Raw genomic sequence first — 22,790 nt, 5'->3', positions numbered from 1 at the left:
CTGAATGTATGTCCTGCAGCACGGTGAGCTGTTCCTTTACTGTGAAATTGTGAAAGAACTTGGCTGTTCTACCAGGTAAAGCAGGAAATGGGGAGAACGCGTTGGCAGACTGCCCTGGTGATTCAGGCTGTGAAACTGGTAGGTTACAAACCCGTGTGAAAGCAGAGCCTGGGTTTGACTCCGCGTCCTCAGCTGGACTAGTTCTGGATGGTGTCTGCCACCAGACTGGTACATGGCTTGTGTTTGGAGGGCTGTGGGTCTAGGACCACTGCTGAGTGAAGATGAACTTGTGCTAGCTTTTTATTCAGTTTTAGTGTCATGATCTGTTCTCCTGTGTTCCACAGGCAGCAGACGGCTTCTTCTAGAGAAAGCCAGGTTGTCTCTCCTGAAATACCCCATCATCTGGCCTACAGCACCCAGTTTTCGTGTGCTTAATTAGATTCTTGAAGGAAGCCAAGTCACTGCTCTCCTTGAGTGGCTGCTGAAACTAAAATGTGTTGCAAGTGTGGAAGAGCAGGAGGAAAACTGCCAGATCTTCTCTGAGAAACTGCACTGTGGTTGAGAGCATCCTTTACTCACGTTTTCAGCCGCTTACGACCTGTAGGCAGAGCTCTCCTTGCCTGTATTATGTGTACAAGCAAACCTAAGGCTGCTCGTGTGTGTGTGTGTATCCTTTTTTTTTTTTTTCTTTTTAATACAGTGTTCTTTAAAGGATGTTTACAGCAGTAGTTGTGAGGGCTCACCAATGCCTTGTTTGGACCAAGAATACTGGTTGGTAGTGTGTAGTCCTTGGCTTCAGTGAATGGTTTCTTCGGCGAGACGTCAGAAGCACATTGGGACTTTCCTTTGCTCCAGCCTTGAGGGGCAGAAGATGACGCTTGAGACAGCAGAATGCGTAGTGGGAGATTCGTTTCACCTCTCCTCTCAAACCTCTGCCTGCTCTGAAGGAGGAGGGTGAATCCTCCGTCCCTGCGCTGGCTGTGAGGACTGGAGTCGCTGCCCGTTCTGCCGAGGTGTGTCCAGGCGCAGGACCTGGTGATGGTGGGAGAGACCTGCCCTGTTCAGGGGAGGAAGAGGCCAAGACGTGGCAGAGGCAGCTCTGAGGAAGTTCTTCCCCCTATGGAAAAAGAGGAAAATCTGGAGGCGATGCCGTTTACCTGCAAGTAAGCTGCAGAGATGTGAAGAGGCAAAGGGACCCGGGTCTGGTGGCTGTCACTTGAGAGCAAGAGCTGCGTGGGCGTGGGCCCAGGTGAAGAGCCAGGGCAGGGTCTCGCTTGGCAGCTGCTGTGCTGGGATGGCACAGTTTTGCCCGTTTTCTCTTGTTCTTGACCCTCCCCAGGGCTCCTGGTTTTAGAGGCAGTGACGATGGCTGCCGAGCGCTTTGGCGAGAGGCTGGGAGGTGTCTCCTGCCGCGTGCCACCCTGGGTGTAGCTGGAATGCAGATTTGTGGCATTGCTGTTGCTTTAGCTCAGCTTTGAGCTCGGGTTTTCTTCCTCAGAGGAACGTGCTGTTCTCGCCCAGTGGGAGTGTGCGCTCGCTGTCGTCCCAGGTCACCCTCCTGCTTTATTTCCACGGTAAGCCTGGGGAACACCCCAGAAGTCTCCTTCCCCTGGCCCTGGCCGAGGTTGAGCAAGCACCCTCGTACTTGCGGTCCCCAAAGGTATTTGAGCCTCGGGGCTCTGTATAAATCAAAAGCGCTTGCGTGTGAGAGCTCATCGGGGAGCGTTCCTCTTGCTTCTGGCACACGTGGCGATAAATACCGGTGACATTTCATGCCAGGCTGTGGCACGCTACCTGACAGAGCTCCCTCCTCTGTGGGAGGCAGGGCTCCAGCTTGGGCTAAGGGTCCTTCTTGGGGTTCCCCCAGAACTGAGGCACCGTCCTCAGGTGAGTGCAGGCTGGAGGACGGCTGCAGCTGCTGCAGGAAGCCGCACAACTCCACGGGGAGATTGTAGAATCACAGAATCACTCAGGTTGGAAAAGCCCTCTAAGGTCATCAGGTCCAACCTTCACCCCAACACCCCCTGCCTTGGGGATGTTCCCAAGTGCCACATCCCCACGGTGTCTGAACCCCTCCAGGGATGGGGACTCCCCCACTGCCCTGGGCAGCCTGGGCCAAGGCCTGACCACTCTTCCAGTAAAGACATTTTTCCCAATGTCCAACCTGAACCTCCCCTGACACAACCTGAGGCCATCGCCTCTCGTCCTGTCGCTGGTTACTGGGGAGCAGAGACCGATGATGATGGCGTCTGGTCAGCTTTGAGCACACACTGGGTCTGCCCCTCAGCGGCACACCTTGGTGGTCCGAGTGCCGCGCGGAGCAGCCTGCACGGCCCCCCTTGCCCCCCTCCCGCCCTGGCTGGGTGTGGGCTCGGTGCCCCGAGCCCTCTGCCGCCCCGGGAGCGGTGCTGATGGCCGGGCCGCTCTCCTCCGGCCTGAGCCTGGGCTGCGGGCGGGCCCCGGCGTCGCTGCTCCCGCAGTCCTCGTGCAGGCAGCAAGAGCTGGGCAGGGCGAGCCGAGACGCAGGGAGCTCCGGGCACGATGCGCCCGGGGCCCCGCTGCCGCGGCCTCCAGCGCGCGTGGGTGGTGCGGGGAGCCGGTCCCGGCGGTGCGGGGTGCTGGTGCGCGGCGCTGGCGGGCGCCGTCCCCCGCCGGGCTCTGCCGTCCCCGCTCCCTCGCCCGGGCGCGACCCGGGGCAGCCCCAGCGCGGTTCCCTCACCGCGGGGCCGCCCGGTTCTCCCCTCGGCGGGCCCCGAGCCGGCCCGGCGCCCCTTCCCCGCCTCCCGCTCTTTGCTTCGGGGGCTCCAACCGCGGTGCCTCGGTGGGGGCGGAGCAGGGCCCCCTCCTGCCGCCGCAGCTCTGGCAGCCCCCGTGGCCCCCCCCCGCCCCAGGCCCTGGGGCCGCCTCGGCGGGGGCCCTGGCTGTCGGCTCCCCTCTCCCTGCGCGGCCCCGCGCGGTGCCCCCGGGCCGAGCAGGGCGGAGCCGCCGGGCCCGTCCCGCCGCTCCCTCGGGGCCTCCGGGCGGGCTGGGGCCGGGGCCGGGCCGGGCGGGCTGGGGCCGGGGCCGGGCCGGGCGGGGCGGAGCGGGCAGCGCTGCCGGCCGGCTCCATGGCGCTCAGCGTCGGCGTCCGGCGGCTCTCCCGGCTGCCGGGCCGCGGGCAGCGGCAGGTCCAGCTCCGCTTCCGAGGTGGGCCCGGCCCCGGGGCGGGAGGGGGGGGCGGCGGGGTCTGCCCCCCCCGCGGCCGCCGCTCCGCTCCGCTCCTCACGCCCCCCCTCTCCTCCCCAAGGCTTCACGCAGAGGACGCGGAAGGTGCGCAGCGGCCCGGAGGCCGAGTTCGGGGAGGTGAGAGCGGGGCGCGGGGCTCGGCCGTGGGGCTCGGCCCCGGGACGTGGGGGGGGGGGGGGGGGCCGGGGACCCCTCGCTCCGCCGGCCCAGGTAGCCCCGGGGCACGGCCCTGCCGTCTGTCTCCGCCCGAAGGCTCCCTGCCCCGGGCACCGCTCCCCCGGGGACTCCCTGCCCCGGGCACCGCTCCCCCGGGAACTCCCTGCCCGCACCCACCCCGCACCCGCCAGCGCGGGGGTCCCGCAGCCACAGGCACCTGTGGGGATGCTCGGGGCTTGTAGCAGGCGGCCCAGCTCTGCGCTGCCGGAGGGGCTCCGCGACCCCCCCATCCCCTCCATCCCCGTCCCCTCCATCCCCACCAGCGCGGGGGGACTTCCCACCGCAGCAGCACCTTGTCCCGCTCGGTGGCCCGGCAGCGGGGCCTGAGCAGCCCCTGAACGCGGGAACGGGTCGGCATCCCCGCTCCGCTCCCTGGCAGCTCTTCCGCTGGCCGCACTACGGGAAGCTCGTGGCGGGCGAGACGCTGTCCGTCGAGGCGTACAACTGCAGCAAGGTTTTCAGTGACAGGTGGGTCCCGCGGCGGGGCTTTCGCTTTGCTCCTGGGAGCAAAGACATTTGCTGGGGGTTCGGTGGGAGACGAGGAGCGGGAGGTGGGTTACAGCAGAGGGACGGGGCGAGCTGTGCTGGCGAGGCAGCGCTGCCGTGGGTGTGACGTTAGCGAAGGGGAGCGGTGCCAGCAGTACCGGAGACCACCAGAGGATCCAGCCCAGCCCCCCAGGTGGGACACAGAACAGGGCCCTAAAAATCGAGCTGCCAGGGCGGGACTTGCAGCAGGGTGGGGACCTGCTCTCGCTCTGCAGACCCGCACGGTGACCGGGAGCATGCCGCACCCAACTTCAACACGGCTGTCAGCGGGGAAAAGCCCCGAGCCTGTGGGAGTACGGTTTAACCGTTAAAAAAAGACAGCAGTTTAAATTTAAAGGATCAGCCAGAGTTTAAAATGCCTCTGGGTGGTACAGACACAATACTGCGACTCGGGAGCTGTTCCAGCAGCAGTGAAAGACTTCAGGGAAACCCGAGAGTCGAGGTGACGGCTGGCGTAGCGGTGGTGGAGCAGCCAGGGAGCAGAGGCGCGTCCTTCCAGGCCTCGGGAACGCGAGGATGCAGGGAAGGGCGCCGGCTCCGATAACCAAAGTGGGAGAACTGGAGGAAAATCCACAGGAACAACTTTGTAGAGGCAGCTGGTAACACCGTCCGTTCCAAAGCCGTCGCCAGGCTGCCGCGAGGGCGTGGAGGAAACGGGAGCACAGCACCGCGAGACACCTGAAGTTAAAGCCAGAGCAGGAAACGCGGCTGAACTTTGCGTCGCTGCTTACTGGGTGTTTGCCTTGTGGGAGCTGGACCAGAGGAGTTGTCTCAGGCTGAAGTGTCAATAGAAACGGTGACAGGACAAATCGGTACAACAAACAGTAACAGATCTCCAGGCCCTGGTGGTGCTGAGCAGAGAGGTCCAGCGGGAAGTGGCTGGGCCGGCGCTGGCAGCCGCTCTCCGCAGACCCGCGCCGCTGGGAGCAGGGCGGCGGTGGGTGACAGGCGGGAGCGTTGGAAAGCGGTTGGTCAGCGCACTGGGGTGGCCCAAAATAAACAGAAAGAGAGCGTGGGAGGACAGAAGGGAGAAGTGTGTTACGTTTCTGTATCGGTGTGCGGTCTCTGGACTTCTGCACGCGCGGCCTTTTTGTGGCGGCCGCAGCAAGCAGGGAGGGCTGGAGAGGAGGAGGATGAGGAGGAAGCCTCCTTCCTCGGGGGCTGGAGAAGAGACAGAGGGAGGTGAGAGGGGGTAGGGGAGATCGGCAGCCGAGACGGAGGCGCCTGGGGAACGGTTCCTCCCGCTGCGGTCCCGGGCGGGCGGTGGAAGGCTCCGGCGGGGTTTGCAGCGGGCAGCTCTGCTTCCCGCGGGGCTCGGCTCGGCCGCCGGCAGCGATGCCGCAGGGAGGAGGAGGCCGGCGTAGGAACGGGCTCCAGACAGCCTCAGTCCAAGGTGGGGACAGGAGCGGCCGAACGCGACCCCGCGCGCGTCGCTGCCGCTGGCAGGGAGCCCGATGGGGAGGCCCCTTCGGAGCGGGTGAATTTTGGCCGCCTTGCTGCAGGCATCCCTGCGGCCGTGGCTTTCTCTCCTGTTTCTGTATTTGCATGTCCGGAGCCTCAGCTGTGTCGGGGAAGTCACCTCAGCTCTGCCGGGTGCCCGGACACGGGCCGGCTCCCAGGAGGCTCTGCCGGAGGGGAGAGCTCCCTCGCGCTGCGTGGGACGGGGTCTGCCCGAGCCTTTGGCCACCGACGGCAGCTCGGCTGCGAGCCGCTGCCTGGGCACGGCTGGGCTGGGGGCACCGCAGCTGCAGGGCTGGGGGGCTCCGGCGTTTTGGGTCCCTGGGGGAAGCGCTGCAGCCGTTGGCTGCCTTTCCCGCTCTTGGGAAGGGCGGTGAGCAGGAGAGCGGGACCCCGAGGCGCGGGCGCTGAGGCTGGGGAGGGGCTGGAGAACAAGTCCCATGAGGAGCGGCTGAGGGAGCTGGGGCTGCTCAGGCTGGAGAAGAGGAGGCTGAGGGGGGACCTTCTCGCTCTCTGCAGCTCCTGACAGGAGGGTGCAGGGAGGGGGGGTTGGGCTCTGCTCCCCAGTAACCAGCGACAGGACGAGAGGCGATGGCCTCAGGTTGTGTCAGGGGAGGTTCAGGTTGGACATTGGGAAAAATGTCTTTACTGGAAGAGTGGTCAGGCCTTGGCCCAGGCTGCCCAGGGCAGTGGGGGAGTCCCCATCCCTGGAGGGGTTCAGACACCGTGGGGATGTGGCACTTGGGGACGTGGTTTAGCAGGCGTGGGGGTGTTGGGGTGATGGTTGGACCTGATGCCCTTAGAGGACTTTTCCAGCCTTAGTGACTCTGTGATTCTGTGCTGCGTACGGTATTGCTGCAGGCTCTGGTTCTGTTCCAGGCTTCTCGGAACGCTTGTCCTCAGCCTGCAGCACCTGACGGCGGCCGGGAGGCTGATCCTGCGGGAGGCCCTCGTCGACAGGAACCACAGGGCCACTGGGGTGAGTCCTCTGTGGGCGGCCTGGCCGTCAGCCATCAGGAGGGCTTTGTGGGAAACCTTGCGTGGTGCTTCCCATGCGAATTTGGGGCTGGGGGGGGAGTCCAAGGCACTGCTCTGAGCCCAGGAGCGCCATGGTGTTGGTGACCTTTCTGTGCAGGGGTTGCAGCCGCTTCCCACCCATCCAGCAGTTCTGGGAGCACCCAGCAGCGCATGGGGCGGGCTGGGGGCCCTGGAGACCTGCTGAGGGCCTGGGTGAGCAGCGGGAGGCTCAGTACCACCTCCCCGGGTCTGGGCGGTGGGTGTAGGAGGTGGTATTTCATCTGCCTGCGCTCCGCACAGTGCGCGGGCTGCTGCAGGGTGCAAAGCGGAGGGGAGCTGGTGGGCTGAGGCTGAAGGTGGCAGGGTGCCTCGGGACCCCCGGCCAGCGTTTGGGTGAACACCAGTCCTAACCAGATGGCCTAGCAATGGTCCAGGGCAGCGTGAGCAGCTCTGACGCCTGCCTGCCCCTCTGCTCTGTGCCGCGGGTCCCGCTCCCCTCCTGCCCCAGTGCCTGGGCTCACTGGGCCCCTGGTGCCAGCGGAAAGTGAATGCGACCCAAAAATGAATGGTTTTTCCCTAATGAGGCCCCATCTGGAGCACTGCGTCCAGCTCTGGGCTCTCCACTTCAAGAAAGATGAGGAGCTGCTGGAGAGAGTCCAGCAGAGGGCTGCGAGGATGAGGAGGGGACTGGAGCATCTCTCCTATGAGGAAGGGCTGAGGGAGCTGGGCTTGTTCAGCCTGGAGAAGAGAAGGCTGAGAGGGGACCTTAGAAATGCCTCCAAATATCTGCAGGGTGGGTGTCAGGAGGATGGGGCCAGACTCTTTCCACTGGTGCCCAGCAACAGGACAAGGGGCAATGGGCACAAACTGAAGCAGAGGAAGCTCCAGCTGAACCCGAGGAAGAACTTCTTCCCTCTGAGGGTGACAGAGCCCTGGCCCAGGCTGCCCAGGGAGGCTGTGGAGTCTCCTTCTCTGGAGATATTCCAGCCCCCCCTGGCCGCGGTGCTGTGCAGCCTGCTCTGGGTGACCCTGCTTGGGCAGGGGGTTGGGCTGGGTGACCACAGAGGGCCCTGTCAACCCCTGCCATGCTGGGATTCTGGGATTTTGTTTCCTGCTGGCTGGGTGTGCAGGCCTGGGGCAGTGAATGCCGGACGGCCGCCAGCAGCCGGACTCTGGCGTGATGCAGCTACGTGGCCACGAGACCACGAGCCCGAACGGCACGGGCACCGCTTTCCCCCGTTGCTGAGCTGGCTGGATCAGGGAGCAGGTCCGGGTGGAAGCTGAGCATTTCCAGGATGATTTTCAGCCCGATGCAGCTCGCTCTATGGACATTTGTGCCGGCAAAGGGACAGGGACCAGGCTGAACCCCCGCACTCCGTGCTGGCGATGGTTTGAGGGGACTGAGCTGGGGGCACTGACACCACCATAACGTCGGGGCTGCTCTGCGGGCCAGCTCTTTGCCCCTGGCTGCCTCTTCCCTTGCACCTCCAGCAGCACTGATGCTGATGAGCCGCTCCCACCAAAAACCAGCCGCGTTCAGCTATGGCAGGTTGGCTCTTGATTGAGCAGTCCTGGCTGCGCAAGGGCGGTGGGGACAGAAAGAGCGCAGGCGAGACTGGACGCCCGTCCAAGAGCAGCCTGAGACCTTCTCCCTCAGCTCAGCTGGGAAGAGACACGTCCCCAAGGCAAAGAGGCCATTTCAACCATGGCTGCTTTAGCAAAGCCCTTCCTACTATTCCAAGCCCTGTTCTTCTCTGGGACTTGAGTTGTTGGCACCCCTTTTTTCTCCTGGTGGTTTGAAGGTCTTTTCACAGAATCACAGAATGTTCAGGGTTGCAAGGGCCCTCTCTGGGTCCCCCAGCCCAACCCCCTGCCCAAGCAGGGTCACCCAGAGCAGGCTGCACAGCACCGTGTCCAGGCAGGGCTGGAATATCTCCAGAGAAGGAGACTCCACAGCCTCCCTGGGCAGCCTGGGCCAGGGCTCCGTCACCCTCAGAGGGAAGAAGTTCTTCCTCGGGTTCAGCTGGAGCTTCCTCTGCTTCAGTTTGTGCCCGTTGCCCCTTGTCCTGTCGCTGGGCACCACTGGAAAGAGTCTGGCCCCGTCCTCCTGACCCCCACCCTGCAGATATTTGTAAGCATTTCTAAGGTCCCCTCTCAGCCTTCTCTTCTCCAGGCTGAACAAGCCCAGCTCCCTCAGCCTCTCCTCATAGGGGAGATGCTCCAGTCCCCTCCTCATCCTCGTAGCCCTCCGCTGGACTCTCTCCAGTAGCTCCTCATCTTTCTTGAACTGGGGAGCCCAGCACTGGACACAGCACTGCAGATGGGGCCTCACCAGGGCAGAGTAGAGGGGAAGGAGAACCTCCCTCGACCTGCTGCCCACACTCCTCCTCATGCACCCCAGGATCCCATTGGCCTTCTTGGCAGCAAGGGCACGCTGCTGGCTCATGGTCACCCTGTTATCCCCCAGCACTCCCAGTCCCTCTCCGCAGAGCTGCTCTCCAGCAGGTCCCCCCCAGCCTGTACTGGTGCCTGGGGTTGTTCCTCCCCAGGTGCAGGACCCTGCATTTGCCCTTGTTGAACCTCATCAGGTTCCTCTCTGCCCAACTTTCCAGCCTGTCCAGGCATTTTTCAGAGCCTCAGCTGTTCACCCAGCTTTATGTCAGGCTTCTGCCTCCATCCATCCTTTGCCTCTGCCTTTCCAAGCCACCATGCTGCTGCTTGCTTGGGCTGTATTTCTCCTCCCAGACACATGTTTTTCAGGGACTGAACTATGAACCCAGCTTGTACATCCCCTTCAGTCTGCTGAGGAGTGACCTCCTCCGGGGCTGCAATTTTGGCCTCCAGTGGGAAATTCTTGGGTGTTTGTGTTGGTTTGAGGTCAGGCTGGTCACCTGCAGACCGAGCATTTCCAGACCCGTGCTGGCTGTGCCAACACCCAGCGTGCCCTGTGCTGCGCTCGCCGTCCTCCTTCGGTAACGCTTGGTCGATGACTGCTGTGGTGCAGCCTCTGGGCCTGCTTAGGGCTTCTGTGGGGTTGTAAACCAAGCTGTCGTGCCTGGGGATGCTCTGCCAGCGGCCTGGTGCCTCCCGCGTGGGGACGGCTCCAAACCCCTGCACAGCAGTGTGCTCCGCTGCAGGGCTCTCCCCGCTTTCCTTGTCAGAAGTGCCCCGGGACGGCTCTCAGAGGCTGCTCCGTAGCGTGTTTTAGGTCTGGAAACTTGAGCCGGCTTTTATTCAGTGAATCCTGGAGTTTGGGAAGCCCTAGGGGAGGGAGTTTGGTGAACTCTAGCTTGTTGATGGAGGAAGACAAGAAGAGTCTGGTATGAACAGGCTTCTTGTGGGGTTGTGACCCCCTTCCTTCCCCTTCTTTTTACCAGCATCGCACTTCTTTTTTTTCCTTCCACACTCCTCTTCTCCTTTTCCGGGACACTTCTGCAGTTGTTTCATGGCTGCCGACCTCTCAGGCAGTCTCGTTTTCTGTTTGTAGATCTACATTGAGTTGGATCTGCGCTACCAGCCTCCGGATGGCTCAGCTGGGACCTGGGTTGAAGAGGACTTTGTCTATCAGATGAAAGACAGGTACTGAGATCCTGGGAGGAGCAGACTTCCAGGCACCTTGTACAGCTCCTTTGCCAGCGGCAGCCTTTGGGATGCCATCCAGCCTCCTCTGCTCTCCACCTCTGCCCAGGCTGATGCAGCTCTGCTCTGCCATGGCAGTTAGCGAGCAGGGCTCTTGGAAAGAAAATACCTCGTCCTCACGAAGAGCCCGTGACTGCAACAACCCACTGCACCCCGGGAGTCCCTTCAGGCTGGAGAACATTCCTGCAGCCCGCCTGGCTGGCGGGAGCAGGCACCGGGGCTGCCAAGCTGCAGAGAGCCTGGCTTTGGGCTGCAGCAGCCCCGGGTGCCCTGCACGCAGGCGGTGCCCGAAGCTGGGGCAGATGTGGGTGTCCGGGTGGGCAGGGTGACAGGCAGCAGCGAGGGTGCCAGAGGCAGAGCAGCGGGCACGCGGCGTGGGCCGTCAGAAGCATCGCTCAGGAGGAGGCTCGTGTCCCTTCCAAGAGCCCTTGGGCAGGGACGCGAGCCTGTGGCCGCAGCACGCTTGTTTTGTCAGCACAGGATCTGTTTGTCTTGCAGTTCGGAGTTACTCATCCGCAACCCTGGATTTGAGGAGCTGGAGTACGTAGCGCGTCATCTCGCAGTCCTGGGCGGCGGGGGGAGCACAGCCTGCTCGTCGGGGCTGACCATGCGGCGCGTGCCGTGGTGGGCGTTCGCAGGGCAGCCGAGGGGCCGAGGGCGAGCGAGCTGGACAGACGGGCCGCTGCGCTGGGCAGGAAGCTGGCGAAAGGCCTGGAGACTGATGAGGAAGAGGAGGAGGAGGGAGATGATTTCTACGATGTGTCTGAGACAGAGGTCTCGGGCATTGTCTTCAGCCCTGTGAAGAGGTATCCTTGGCGTGCTCTTCTCTCCTGCCCTGGGCCCTGGGGTGGAAGGTGTCAGCTCATGGGGTGGCTTCCGGGGAATCCTGCATCTCGTGGCATTCTGCTGCTGCAAAATGTCAGAAACCCGCAGTCTCCAGTGACCCCAGACAGGGACTCTCGGGGATTTGCTCATTCCTGGGGCGAGGAGCCATTACTTGCCAGGGGTTTCTGTTGCTTCCCTCGGTGGGGGCTTGCTCAGGTCCCTGTAGATGAAGAGACCTCCTCACCCGGGTTGTTTCTCTGCGCAGCCGTTCCAGACTTTGCTCCGCGCGGGACCTCTTTGCCGCCCCAACCCCGCAGAGCTTCCAGGTACTGCAGCGTCGGGTGCACGTCCCTGCAGTTGCCGCTGGCCCCACAGCCGGTCCCTCGCTGCCTTGCTGTGGGCCCAGGCTTCTCCAGATGGCACGTACCCCGGCGAGACCTCTGGCATGAAGACGCCTTCTTGCTTTGGGTGTCTTTTCCCTGGGCAAGGTCTGAGATTCCCCGGCCGGATTACATCCATGAGCGCTGGCTCCAACATCAGCCAGCCCAGAGCAGGGTTTCTTTTTCACAGAATCCCAGAATGTTTGGAGTTGCAAGGGCCCTCTGTGGGTCACCCAGCCCAACCCCCTGCCCAAGCAGGGTCACCCAGAGCAGGCTGCACAGCACCGCGGCCAGGCGGGGCTGGAATATCTCCAGAGAAGGAGACTCCACAGCCTCCCTGGGCAGCCTGGGCCAGGGCTCCGTCACCCTCAGAGGGAAGAAGTTCTTCCTCGGGTTCAGCTGGAGCTTCCTCTGCTTCAGTTTGTGCCCGTTGCCCCTTGTCCTGTTGCTGGGCACCAGTGGAAAGAGTCTGGCCCCATCCTCCTGACACCCACCCTGCAGATATTTGGAGGCATTTCTAAGGTCCTCTCTCAGCCTTCTCTTCTCCAGGCTGAACAAGCCCAGCTCCCTCAGCCTTTCCTCGTAGGAGAGATGCTCCAGTCCCCTCATCCTCGCAGCCCTCCACTGGACTCTCCAGTAGCTCGTCATCCTTCTTGCAGTGGGGAGCCCAGCACTGGACACAGGAGTCCAGATGGGGCCTCACCAGGGCAGAGTAGAGGGGGAGGAGAACCTCCCTCATCCTGCTGCCCACACTCCTCCTAATGCACCCCAGGATCCCATCGGCCTTCTTGGCAGCCAGGGCACGCTGCTGGCTCATGGTCACCCTGTCATCCACCAGGACACCCAGGTCCCTCTCCACAGAGCTGCTCTCCAGCAGGTCCGCTCCAGCCTGTGCTGGTGCCTGGGGTAATTTTGGGCGGTGCAGTTGGCTGTGGGTGTACGGGACAAGGGAACCAGCCTGACGGGCAGATGTGCCGCTGCAGAGCAGCGTCTGCGCAGAGCTTCGGAGAGCACCCAGGCGGGGCTGGTCCCCAGGGCCATGCCTGGGACCCCAGGGACATCTGTGGGACATGGCTGGGGGTGAAGGGCTGCTGCAGGGGCTTGCTTGGAGTTGCCGGGGGGCTGGTACAAAGCTGTGGCTCTGGCTGATGCTCTGACATCGGGTTTATCTGAAACCACTATAAAGGTTAGAAATGGAGCTCGGTCCCATCTTTTGCCCTGCAGATTTCAGGGCAGTCTCCCGGCCCGGCTGTGGATTTAAATCCTTTCCTGGTTCTAAGTAAATGTGGACTCATATTTGGGTCTCCTGCTTTTCAGGGCTGGGTCCTGTCCATCGAGCAGGAAGCTTTTGTGGGGGGTGGAGTTTCCTACCATCCTTTTCTTGAAGCTATTATTCTTCACCTGAACAACTGCCTAGCTGCTTGTACTGGGAGCAAGCGTGAGAACGTTGCTCCCGTCTCTTAGACCCGTAACCAGTCACAGCAAATGAGACGGCCGCATTCCAGTCTTTCCAATGGTGCCCATCTCGGTAGGATTCAAAGGGAATATTGACAGAAGATCCAAAGAGCATCTTCTCCAAGACGCTCTGTGGACCCCACCATGTGGGAGCAGGGGGTTTGCATCCCTTGGGATCAGGAACAGAGGGGGGACAGGGCTGCTGGGGAGGCTGCTCTTGTCAAAGGTGCTGGGGATTCAACACTTCGTTTCCTTGCCTGAACGGAACAAACACCTCAGGCACCACCTTGGTTTGTCCTGGCTGTAGCAGATTTCAGCAGCCTGGCTTTTGCCTGCCCCGAGGGTTCACCTCTGCAGTGAGATGGCTCCGCGCGTTTGCGCACTGGCGTTGCTGAAACAAGCTCAAGATGGAGCTGGAAACGAGGAGAGTGATGATCTGAGGGTTTTCTCCTGCATTTTCACAGGTTGGCATTAATATCATTGAAGCACAGAAGCTGGTGGGGGTGAACATTAACCCCTTCGTGGTAGTCAAGGTTGGAGAGGAGAAGAAGCACACGGCAACGCAGAAGTCAACAAACTGTCCCTTCTACAATGAAGTAAGCGATGTGGACAGGGGCTCTGGTGTCCCAAGTCACTGGGGCCGTCCTTGCAGGGGTGCTTGGGATGCAGCTGCTCCCAGGCAGAGGCGCTTCCGAGGCCGTGCTGGGGGTCTGGGGCTCAGCTGTCTTGCTCTTCTCTTTCAGTATTTTTTGTTTGAATTCCATGAGCCGAGGGACATTTTATTACACAGACTCATCGAGATCTCGGTAAGTGTGTCCTCTTCTTTGTCCTTCGTCGGTAACCAGTACAGCCCAGTGCTTCTGCATGTGGGCACTGGGAGTGATGGGCAAAGCAAGGGTACCAGTGCCAGGCAGGTTTTCATAGAATGATACAATCGTTGAGGTTGGAAGAGACCTCTAAGATCATGAAGTCCAACCATCACCCCAACACCACCATGCCTGCTAAACCATGTCCTGAAGTGCTGTACCTACGTGTTTTTTGAACCCTTCCAGGGGTAGGGACTCCCCCACTGTCCTGGGCAGCCTGGTCCAATGCTTGGTCACTTTTTCAGTAAAGAAATTTTTCCTAATATCCAGTCTAGACCTCCCCTCATGCAACAGACAGAGGCATCTGCCCTGCAGAGAGACCAGAGGACCTTCCTGCGGCCGCAATGGGGCAGAGACCGGCCCCGCTCTGAGCCAGTGCTGGGAACCGCTGCCTTCCCCCCTCCTCCATCTCAGGCTTGCTCTGCATCTAGTGACAGAAGCGGGGCCTCCGCGGCAGCTTCTCGCCCGTTGCCCTGCTGCCCCGCTGCTTTGGGGGTGATTCCCTGCTGCCCCTTACCCTGGAGCCTCACCTTGCGGGTTGCGGAGGCGACTGACTGGTGCGAGAGGAGCTCAGGAGTGATTTGTGCTTGTAGAGCAGCCCAGGCAGGCAGAAAGCAGTCTTCAGAAATCCCTAGCCCAAATCACAGGGGCTGCTCAAGGCGTGGGGCTTTCCTGAAGACAGCGAAGCCCAGCCAGCACCTCCTCTGCCACGTGGTCTCCTGCCCATTCCCCGTGAAAGGCTGCAGGTCTCTGCTGCTGGTGTGAGTTCAGCAAGCACCGAGCAAGGCTCGCGTTCTGGGAGAGACGCTAGCCTAGTAGGGACCTGGCTCTGCCCCGACCCAGCAGATACGGACACAGGGCTACCTGCGGGAAAGCAGGCCTGCCCGTGGGCCGTCGCAGGGGTTTGCCTTGTCCGAGGCTGGCAGAAGAAGCCGAGTTGGTTGCACATGAATTTGCCTTGGCCCAGGTTTGACTGAGGGCTACAGGCTGGTGGACTTTGTGGGAATGGTTGGACAGGAACGGGTTTGTCCCAGGGCTAGCTCAGATGGGTCAATGTGCATGAGGAGCTGCAACCACTGCCTGAGCTCTGCATTGGAATGGGCATCTCTTGGCAGTCCTGTCCTCCTCAGAGGTGTCTGGATGTGTCACCTGGCTGCCTGCATCTCTCGGTGCTCAAGGGAAGTTGTGCTGTCTGCAGGTTTTTCACTCAAAGAAGATACCATTCCTGGGAGCGTGCATAGGGACGTTCAAGATGGACATCGTGACGGTGTACAGCCAGCCAGGTATGGCCGCCTGCACTGCGTACCTGCGCCCTGACCCCGGCTTGGTCTGGCACTGATGCTTCCTTCATGCTCTGCTGGGTCTGGCGAGGGCCCTACCTTTAAAGCACTTGGTTCACATGAGGACTTGCTTCTCCTGGCTGGCTGAGGGCTGGTGGCACCTTCTGCACCATCAGAGGGTCAGGGCAATCGTTGTGCAGATGTAGCTGCGGTGTGAGATGGTAACCCGGGCTCTGCACGGGGAACTCCTTCCCTTCCCTCTCAGATCACAGGTTTTTCCAGAAGTGGGCTGTTATCAGTGACCCCACGGACACCCGGGCAGGCGTGAAAGGCTTTGTGAAGTGCAACATCTCTGTCACCGCACGCGGGGACGTTGTGGGCTCCCTTCCCACCTCCTCCAGCAGCCGGGATGAGGACATTGAAAGGTAGATGCAGTACGGTCTTGTGTGGCCCTGGGGAAAAGAGTCGTGTCTCTCTGCACACTAACATTTTTGCCCCATTTTCCCCTCTTCTGATGGGGAAAGACCTGGGGAAAGAGACCCGTGGTGGGGCAGGATCCAAACCCCCTGCCAGTCAGGGCACTTCGCAGCGCTGTGTCTCCTGGGCTCCAGGAGAGCGGCGGAACATGAATTTGTCTTTCAGAAACCTGCTGCTGCCTAAAAGAGTCCCCGCGGAGAGACCCTGGGCCAGGTTCTGTGTCAGGCTGTATCGTGCCGAGGGCCTGCCCAGCATGAGCGCGGGCATCATGGGTGGTTTCTCCAAGATCGTAGGGGAGAAGAAAGTCTTTATCGACCCGTACGTGCAGGTCTCGTTCTGCGGGCAGCGGGTGAGTCTGCCGGGGGGCTGCGTGGGGCCAGACCGGTGCCCCTTGGCTTGCGGCAACGCGTGCTGGGCCGATGCTGCCAGGAGCCTGCACAGCTCGCCCAGTCCCACGGGAGACGGGCGGGGAGAGCCCAGGTCTCCGGCCATGGCCTGAGCCGTGTGGCTGCACGGTGTCTGGATGAGAAGGCTTCTGTGGGACGTTCGTCTCTGCGGGAGCTGCCAGGGGTCCCTCCGCAGCCCTGGGCGCTGCCGCTGGCTGCGCTGCGGGCTGCGCGGGCACAGGTCTGATCTCCCTGAACGTAGGGAGAGGGTCCAGCAAATCCTGGAGCAGAAGTCCTCTGTGGCAGGCTGGGCTCAGCCTGACATGCTCAGGAGAGTTTACTGAGCTAACGGACCTCTTCTTGCACCCCTGGCCAGGGTTTCTGGTCCTGTGATATCCACGAAGTGGGGATCAGTCCCAGGCAGCTGGGTGGGCCTGAGGGTGGTCTCAGGGGACCCTGCGACAGCGCTGGCTCTGGGGGTGCTGCCCGCTTGCTGCCAGTGCAGGGTGGGTAGGACAGCCGCCCTGGATGAAGCACAGAGCGATTGCTGGGACGGGGGCAGGAGCAGCGACGCTGCCCCATCCAGAGCCTGCCCAGCGCGGTCTGCGGGTGGGACAGGAGGGCATGCCGTTCCCGGAGAGGCTCCGAGGCGTCCCTCGCTCCAGCCGCTGCTGGGCTCTGTGGCTTTCACGCTTTGTCCTTCCCAGGGGGAAACATCAGTGGAGACCAACACCACCGAGCCGGAGTGGAACGAGCAGATCAGCTTCATCGAGATGTTCCCGCCTCTGGCCAGGCAGATAAAAGTCCGGGTGGTGGATGATGCCAGTATGGGTGACGTGGCCATCGCCACGCACTGCATTGACCTGCAGCAGATCTCGGACCCTGGCAGGAATGGTGAGTCCTGGGCAGCCCCGTGCCGTGCACCCGCTGCTTGGCCATGGTGGGCTGGAGGTGGGAGGCAGGAGGGACAGGGGCTCACTCGCATCCCTGTCTCCTGGACTGTCGTCTTGGGGGACCTGTGGTGTGATTAGCCCCTGTCCCTGTCACTGCAGGCTTTAACCCCACGTTTGGCCCAGCCTGGGTGAACCTGTATGGCTCCCCGCAGAGCTTGGCTCTGCGGGACGTCCACAGGGACCTCAACGAGGGCATGGGCGAGGGGATCTTCTACCGCGGGCGCATCCTTATGGCCATCACGGTGGAGATCTTCAGTAGCCCCAGCATGGCAGAGAGGAAGCTTGGGGACAAGATGAAAGGTACCCTAAGCAAACTGAAGCTGAAGAAGAGAAGTAAGAAATCCAAGGAGAAAGCCAAAGAACTGAGCCAGCTGCAGGGAGAGGAGGAGGCTGGGAGCTCTCAGGAGGCCGAGCAACCCGGGGAGGTCACTGTGGAGGTGGAAGAGCTTCATCCGCTTCCCGAGGTGAGTCCTGCCATGCTGGCGTAGCTGACCCACACCGGCCTGCAGCACGCACAGGTCTCACGGGGAAGGTGCCATGGGATCGCTGGCTGGTGCAGCCATGCTGGAGCAAACCCAGCCTGCCCGATGCTGGGCCGTCCAGGGCTCGCTGAGCCTCTGCAAGGGCCGAGGCCGCAGCCGCAGCCCAGAGACGGCCTCCTGCAGCGGGGCTGGAGCATCCCCAGCTGCGCAGGGAGGACTCTGGCCTGGGCGTTGTTCCCGGGGCACAGCTGCCTCGGAGCCTGCGCTTCTTGTCGTCCGGAGCCGGGGAGCCGTTAGCTGGCTCTGGATCTCCCCTTGGTCTGGGAAAAGCAGGCAAGATGCAGCGGTGTTGGTACAGTAGCCATCCCCAGACCTGCTCAGGGGCTTCACGCAAGCGTCAGCCAAAGCTGTGGCTCTGCCCCAGCCCCCGGGGTCCGTGGGGACACTCGTCCCGCGTCTGGCAGCGTAGCGGCGGTGAGCTCAGCAGCATCCCGCCGATGTCCCTTGGGAGGGCTGCCAGGCACTGGCCGTGCCCCGGTGTTCTCTGAATTTCTGCTAAGGTGGTGTTCTGGCACGTGAGGCTCTCGGACTGATCTCTGAATCCTTGCTCAGAATGCGTTGGGGAAAAAGGAGGAATTCCTCCTCTTCGCTGCCTTCTTTGAAGCCACTATGATGGACTCGTCTCTCAGCTCCAAGCCCGTCAGCTTTGAAGTCTCTATAGGTGGGTATTCCCCGGGGCCTCGCGCCCGGAAACGCTGGGAACAGTGCGAATCTCCTGCTGACAGCCCAGGTCAGCACTGCGGTCCGAAGGTGCCAGCCCTTGCACCGCTCGTGCCCCCGAAACAGGAACTCGGGCAGGATGGGGGTGAGGCTGGGGAGCGCACACAGGGCTCTGACAGCCCTGTGAGTCTGGCTGCTCTCCTGCGGGGCTGGAGATTCGGAATATTTGTCTGAACTGCCTGTCTGGGGAGAGTGGTCCAAGCTCTCCCAGGAAGTGGGGGTGAGAAGAAGAGGTAAAAGGGCTTGGGAGCAAGAAAGGTAAGCAGAGGAGGGGAAGCTGGGATACTGGGGTTGGCCGTGTGATGCTGAGGGGCTGTGACAGCGGGTGATGGGGACACAGTTGTAGGAGAGCAGGCCCATCCTGCTAAGCTGGATGGGTGGAGATGCTTGGTGCTGAGGAGTCTTCCTGAGCGAGTGCTGCTGACCCCAGTGCAGGGGTGCAGGCGGCAGTTAGCAGGCCCTCGGCGGAGCTGGTGGAACTTGAAGGCACAGACAAGGACTTCCTTGCAATTGCCCAGCTCTCTCTCAGACCTCCTGGTTGTCCATGTGATGCTCTGACGGTTGGATCTACTGAACTGCTAGTTCCAAAAGCAGTGTGTGCCCATGTGCTTCTCTTGGCAGGATGATTGCTGTCGGATTTTGCAAGCTAGCAAACTTGTTTAACAGTGATCCCACTTACCTGTTTACTCTTTAATGCTTAACTTCAAGGAAACTATGGCAAGGCTGAAGAGGCTGTGACCAAAGCCTGGAGAAAAGTGGAAAAGGGAGAAGTGAAAGAAGAAAAGCAGCCTTTGCTGGACCCTGGTTCTGATAGTGAGCCGGACATTGAAGTGCTGGCCCCAGCTTCAGCAGCACTGAACAAGTCGGTGACGAACAGCCAGAGACCAGAGCCCATGGAGTATGACAGGTGAGTCTTCTTCGTCCTTCTTTCCCACCTGCCCTGGTCCTGCCCCAGCTTCCCAGGTTGGTTATTCCAGGTGTTATTAGAGCTCTGCTCAGCAATGCGAGGGCTGCGCGGGTGTTTCTCCTCTTTGCGACCCTGCAGCTCGCCATGGCCCATTGGCCTACGGTGCCTGCTTGCTGTGTGCAGGCGGCCAAGGACAAGGTCCCAGGGAAGCTGTGACCCATTAGTAACAGCAGCCCCTGCTCTGGTTAACAAGCAGCGTCCTGAGGGCTTGACTCCAGTGGGGAGGAAGGAGAGGAGTACTCCAGCATATGCTGCCCTGTGCGGGGCAGGCGAGACACAAGCAGAAGCTCTCTGATGATATTCTGGGAATGCTGCCTGGTTTGTCCCACAGGCCTGGCAGTGTCTTGGTGTCTGCGCTCTGCGAGCCCTGTGCCTGCTACCACCCAGTCCCATAGCAGCCAGAAATCTGGGCAGCGTCCCCTGCTCCCACCAGCCTCATCCAGCCGGGCGCGTGCTGCTGCCGGTGCTCGAAACCCTGCGCGCGAGTTTGGGGTGGCCAAGGCAGACCCAGCAGCTTGCGTCCATGTCTGTGGAACCCCAAAACAGCTGGTTCTCAGCGACGAAGACAGAGCCCAGGCGCTGCTCCCTGTGCTGGGTGCGCGAGTGCTGTGTTGTGACGTGGCGTGTGCTTGCTGCAAACAGCAGCCGTGACCTCCTGTGCCTGCTCCCCGTAGGTCGTACAGCTGCCTGCCCATGGCGCATGAGAAACCCTGCGTGTACGTGTGGAGCTACTGGGAGGATCACACCTGGAGACTCTGCGTTTCCAACTGGGTTGTCAAGCTGGCAGAGCGCCTGGTAGCGTGCTCGGGGTGTCTGTCTGCGGCACGGTCCTTCCTGCTGTGCTCGCCCTGTAGCGCAGGCGGTTGGTCTGTGTCTGCCTCAAACGCCTTTGCCCCCGATGCGAGCCCACGTCTCTCGCAGGGCTCCGTCCCACCCGCCCTTCAGACGCGGGGGCCGGGCAGCGAGTGCAGATCCACCGCCCGCGCCGTGCCACAGCCTGGCAGGGTCTGCTGCAGGCGTGAGTGACGCGACGTCCGTGGCAAAAAGCTCCTCTGCCGCCTGTCCCGAGCTGTGTGTGCACTGGGGAGACGCTGCTGCTGCGAGCAGACTCGGCCTCGGGCTGTCGTCGGGGGGTGCAGTCTCTTCCCAGGGCTTCATCTTTCCCTTCTGGGTTTAGAAATCGGAAAGCAGAGCTTGCCCAGTGTGTTTCAGGGGCTGATCAAGGACCGAGATGCACGTGCTGTAACCAGCATTACGGTCATCCCCAGGCTCCAGTCCCCAGCAGCACAGGGCTGACCAGCAGCACAGCGCTGCAGAAGGGCACCAGCCACTGGTGGCAAACACATCCTTGCAGTGCTTCACCCTGACCCCGCAGCCTTGTGCGAGCTCCCTGAACATTACGCTTTCCCACAGGAGCAGGGGCTGGACGCTGTGGAGAAGCTCATGAGAAGGCCAAAGGCTAAAGCGGAAGAGCGGCTCAGAGAGGTGCTGGAGGAATTTGTAGCTGGATGCAGGTGAGCATGTCCCTGATCTCCTAAGGTTTCTTGTTTTCAGGTGAGGAGGTTGTATCGTGTTCTTCCCGGGCTGTGCACAGCCTGCGCTTGTCCTCTTGAGGCAGATGAGTGGAGGAAAACCAGGACAACCTTGGGAAAGGACCTTCCAGTCCTGGGAAGCACAGGGGTCACAGCCCGCAGCCTCGATGTTCCTGGACCCCTGGGAGTTTCCTAAATGTTAGGACATTTCCTGCACTCTCTTCAGTCGTGCAGGCAAGAGGCTGGTGTTTCAGTCGCTGTGACTGCCCAGTGGGGTCTGACACACGTGTCGGTCCCCAGCCCTGTGATGGTGACAGCGGAGAGGCAGCCTCGGGTGCTGAGCAAGCCCCAGTGCGCCTTCCAAGTCAAAAAGCTTGCAGAGGAGAGGGCATTGCAGAGAGGGGGGTTTCTGAGGCATCTGGATTGGCACCAGGGATTTGGAGCTTGTACCCCTGCGGTGAGCTCTGCTCTGCCTGCTGCGTGCAGGGGCTGCAGAGCCTGTGCTGCTCCCCTCCTTGCAGGCAATATTCACTCAGCGCGGAGAGAAAAACAATGGCACATCCGAACAGCCTGGACAGACGCCGGACGAAATACCTGATGCGCAATGTCGTAAGCTGCGGGGCGTGGCGGTGGTGGTGGTGGGAGCCCGTGTGACCCCCGCTCCGGGCGATGCTTCTGGAGGACCAGCTGGAGTTGATGCTGAGAAGGAAACCTGGGGCTAAGACTCGCGGTGCCAGTCACAGGCTTTTACTGCAGCATCTCCCGCTTCTGCGCAGAGCAGTACAACTTCCAGCACGGGAAACAGAGGCAGGGACCGGCCGTGTTTCCTGCAGATACTTTGCCTTGATGCCGTCCTTCCTCTCCGGTGGGGCACGCGTGGCTGAGCACATGCGTGTCGCTGGAGGTCTTTTGGTGCAGGCTGTTCCTGCAGGCAGTTTTGGGGAGCTCACTGAGACCCACTGCCCCTGGAAACCCAATCCATAGGCTGGGTGTCCATCCAGCAGATCTACAACAGCCATCCATCTGCCTGTGCCTGGAGAAGGCAACACCTGGGCACTCATAATCCTGCAGACAAGGGCAGCTAGCTGAAGGAGAGCACAGGTACCCTCCGTCACAGTGCAGCAGAGCATGGCTATGGTCACAGTCACCACGAGACTACAAAGCTTTGAAAGGCTGACCAAAATGCAATGAGAGCAGCAGGAAATAAAATTTAGACATGTCTGGGTCCCAGCTCCCTTCCCTTTGCCTCCCTGCACACCTGAGCTATGGTGAAGGTACTCTGGCCAGTCTGAGACTCTCTGAAAGAGAGGACCAGCCCAGGAGATGAGTTTTCTGGCCTTGCCAGTCATACTGGGTTTGCACCCTGAATTCCTTCTGGATTTCGTTATTAGTTTTGGTTCATCCCCACGTCTCTCGTCAGATGTGCACACTGTCAACTAACAGACTTGGAAGCCCAGCCCTGTCTTCTGGTTTCCTGTGTCTTCGTATTCCCGTGTGAATGTGACCCCAGGTTGCACCTTGCGCAAAGCCTCTCCCAGGCGCTGTCTGGAGCCTTAGACCCACAGCTTCTAAAATGTTTATCCCTTGTGCATCTTTCTACCCCAAATGATGCTCATGGGCTTCTGTTACGGGCTGGCTATCGGCAGAGCTGCTGAGTTACTGGAGTCTCCAGTTTTCTTGGCACCCTTCACTAAATGGCTGGTGCCAGGCTGATGGAGGTTTGCTCTCCGCAGCTGCGGAGTGAGCCATGGTGGAGGTCGGGGCACGGTGGGGCAGGGGGGGTGTGACCAGCACATGGGTGCTGCCCCCAGAGCCTCTGTGAGGGCGGCCGGTGGGGCACGCGTGGGTCCCGGCCAGGGCTGTGGCAGCTGTGCTCTCTGCTCAGATCCTGTGCGCCAAGCAGGCTCTCCGCCTGAGGCGGTGGCTGACGCGAACCCACGTCAGGGAGTCGGTGAAGGAGACAAGGAAGGTCCTGACGAAACTGCGCTTCATGGCTAAAGAGGTACAGCTGCTCCCAGGGCACCCCGTTTCTGAGTAGGAGAGGGCACGGGCAGGGCGAGGGCGCCGGGCTGGCTGCAGGGCTCCTGCTAGCCTGAGCTGGGGCTGTTCCTCGGCTGTCCGTCCTTGCTGTGTGAAATCCCAAGTTCCAGCTGCTGGGAGTTACCACGTGTCGTGCAACAGCTCTTAGGAGGGATAAGGCTCGGCAGCCTTGCAGGGCTGCTGGTGGCAGAGCGGGGCTCCAGGCAGCTCGGCCGTGGGTTGGAGGCAGAGCCGGGCCAGTGCCAGGCCACCGTGCCTCTCCGCCT

General features: G+C 61.5%; 1 protein-coding gene across 4 annotated transcripts in view; it reads left to right on the top strand.

Moving 5' to 3' along the window:
* The first annotated feature begins 3,107 nt into the window (after nt 1-3,107).
* The window catches only part of LOC104328266 (fer-1-like protein 4), a 41,089-nt gene continuing 21,406 nt past the window's right edge, over nt 3,108-22,790 (top strand). For 3 of the 4 annotated variants that reach the window (XM_075438917.1, XM_075438919.1, XM_075438920.1), the window contains exons 1-21: nt 3,108-3,186; nt 3,287-3,342; nt 3,821-3,909; nt 6,325-6,424; nt 9,950-10,041; nt 10,600-10,641; nt 10,740-10,907; nt 11,192-11,252; nt 13,226-13,357; nt 13,505-13,567; nt 14,826-14,910; nt 15,173-15,332; nt 15,550-15,733; nt 16,478-16,664; nt 16,823-17,187; nt 17,818-17,926; nt 18,694-18,892; nt 19,627-19,747; nt 20,366-20,466; nt 21,006-21,093; nt 22,370-22,486. In XM_075438917.1, the coding sequence (XP_075295032.1) occupies nt 3,108-3,186; nt 3,287-3,342; nt 3,821-3,909; nt 6,325-6,424; nt 9,950-10,041; nt 10,600-10,641; nt 10,740-10,907; nt 11,192-11,252; nt 13,226-13,357; nt 13,505-13,567; nt 14,826-14,910; nt 15,173-15,332; nt 15,550-15,733; nt 16,478-16,664; nt 16,823-17,187; nt 17,818-17,926; nt 18,694-18,892; nt 19,627-19,747; nt 20,366-20,466; nt 21,006-21,093; nt 22,370-22,486 (2,598 nt within the window). The remainder of the gene's footprint in view (nt 3,187-3,286; nt 3,343-3,820; nt 3,910-6,324; nt 6,425-9,949; nt 10,042-10,599; nt 10,642-10,739; nt 10,908-11,191; nt 11,253-13,225; nt 13,358-13,504; nt 13,568-14,825; nt 14,911-15,172; nt 15,333-15,549; nt 15,734-16,477; nt 16,665-16,822; nt 17,188-17,817; nt 17,927-18,693; nt 18,893-19,626; nt 19,748-20,365; nt 20,467-21,005; nt 21,094-22,369; nt 22,487-22,790) is intronic. The other variant, XM_075438918.1, reaches the window with a different exon arrangement.

This window comes from Opisthocomus hoazin, chromosome 18 (genome assembly GCF_030867145.1).
Source record: "Opisthocomus hoazin isolate bOpiHoa1 chromosome 18, bOpiHoa1.hap1, whole genome shotgun sequence".
Classification (NCBI taxonomy): Eukaryota; Metazoa; Chordata; class Aves; order Opisthocomiformes; family Opisthocomidae; genus Opisthocomus; species Opisthocomus hoazin.
Note: the sequence above shows the minus strand (reverse complement) of the source record. Positions and strands in the feature narration are given on the sequence as shown.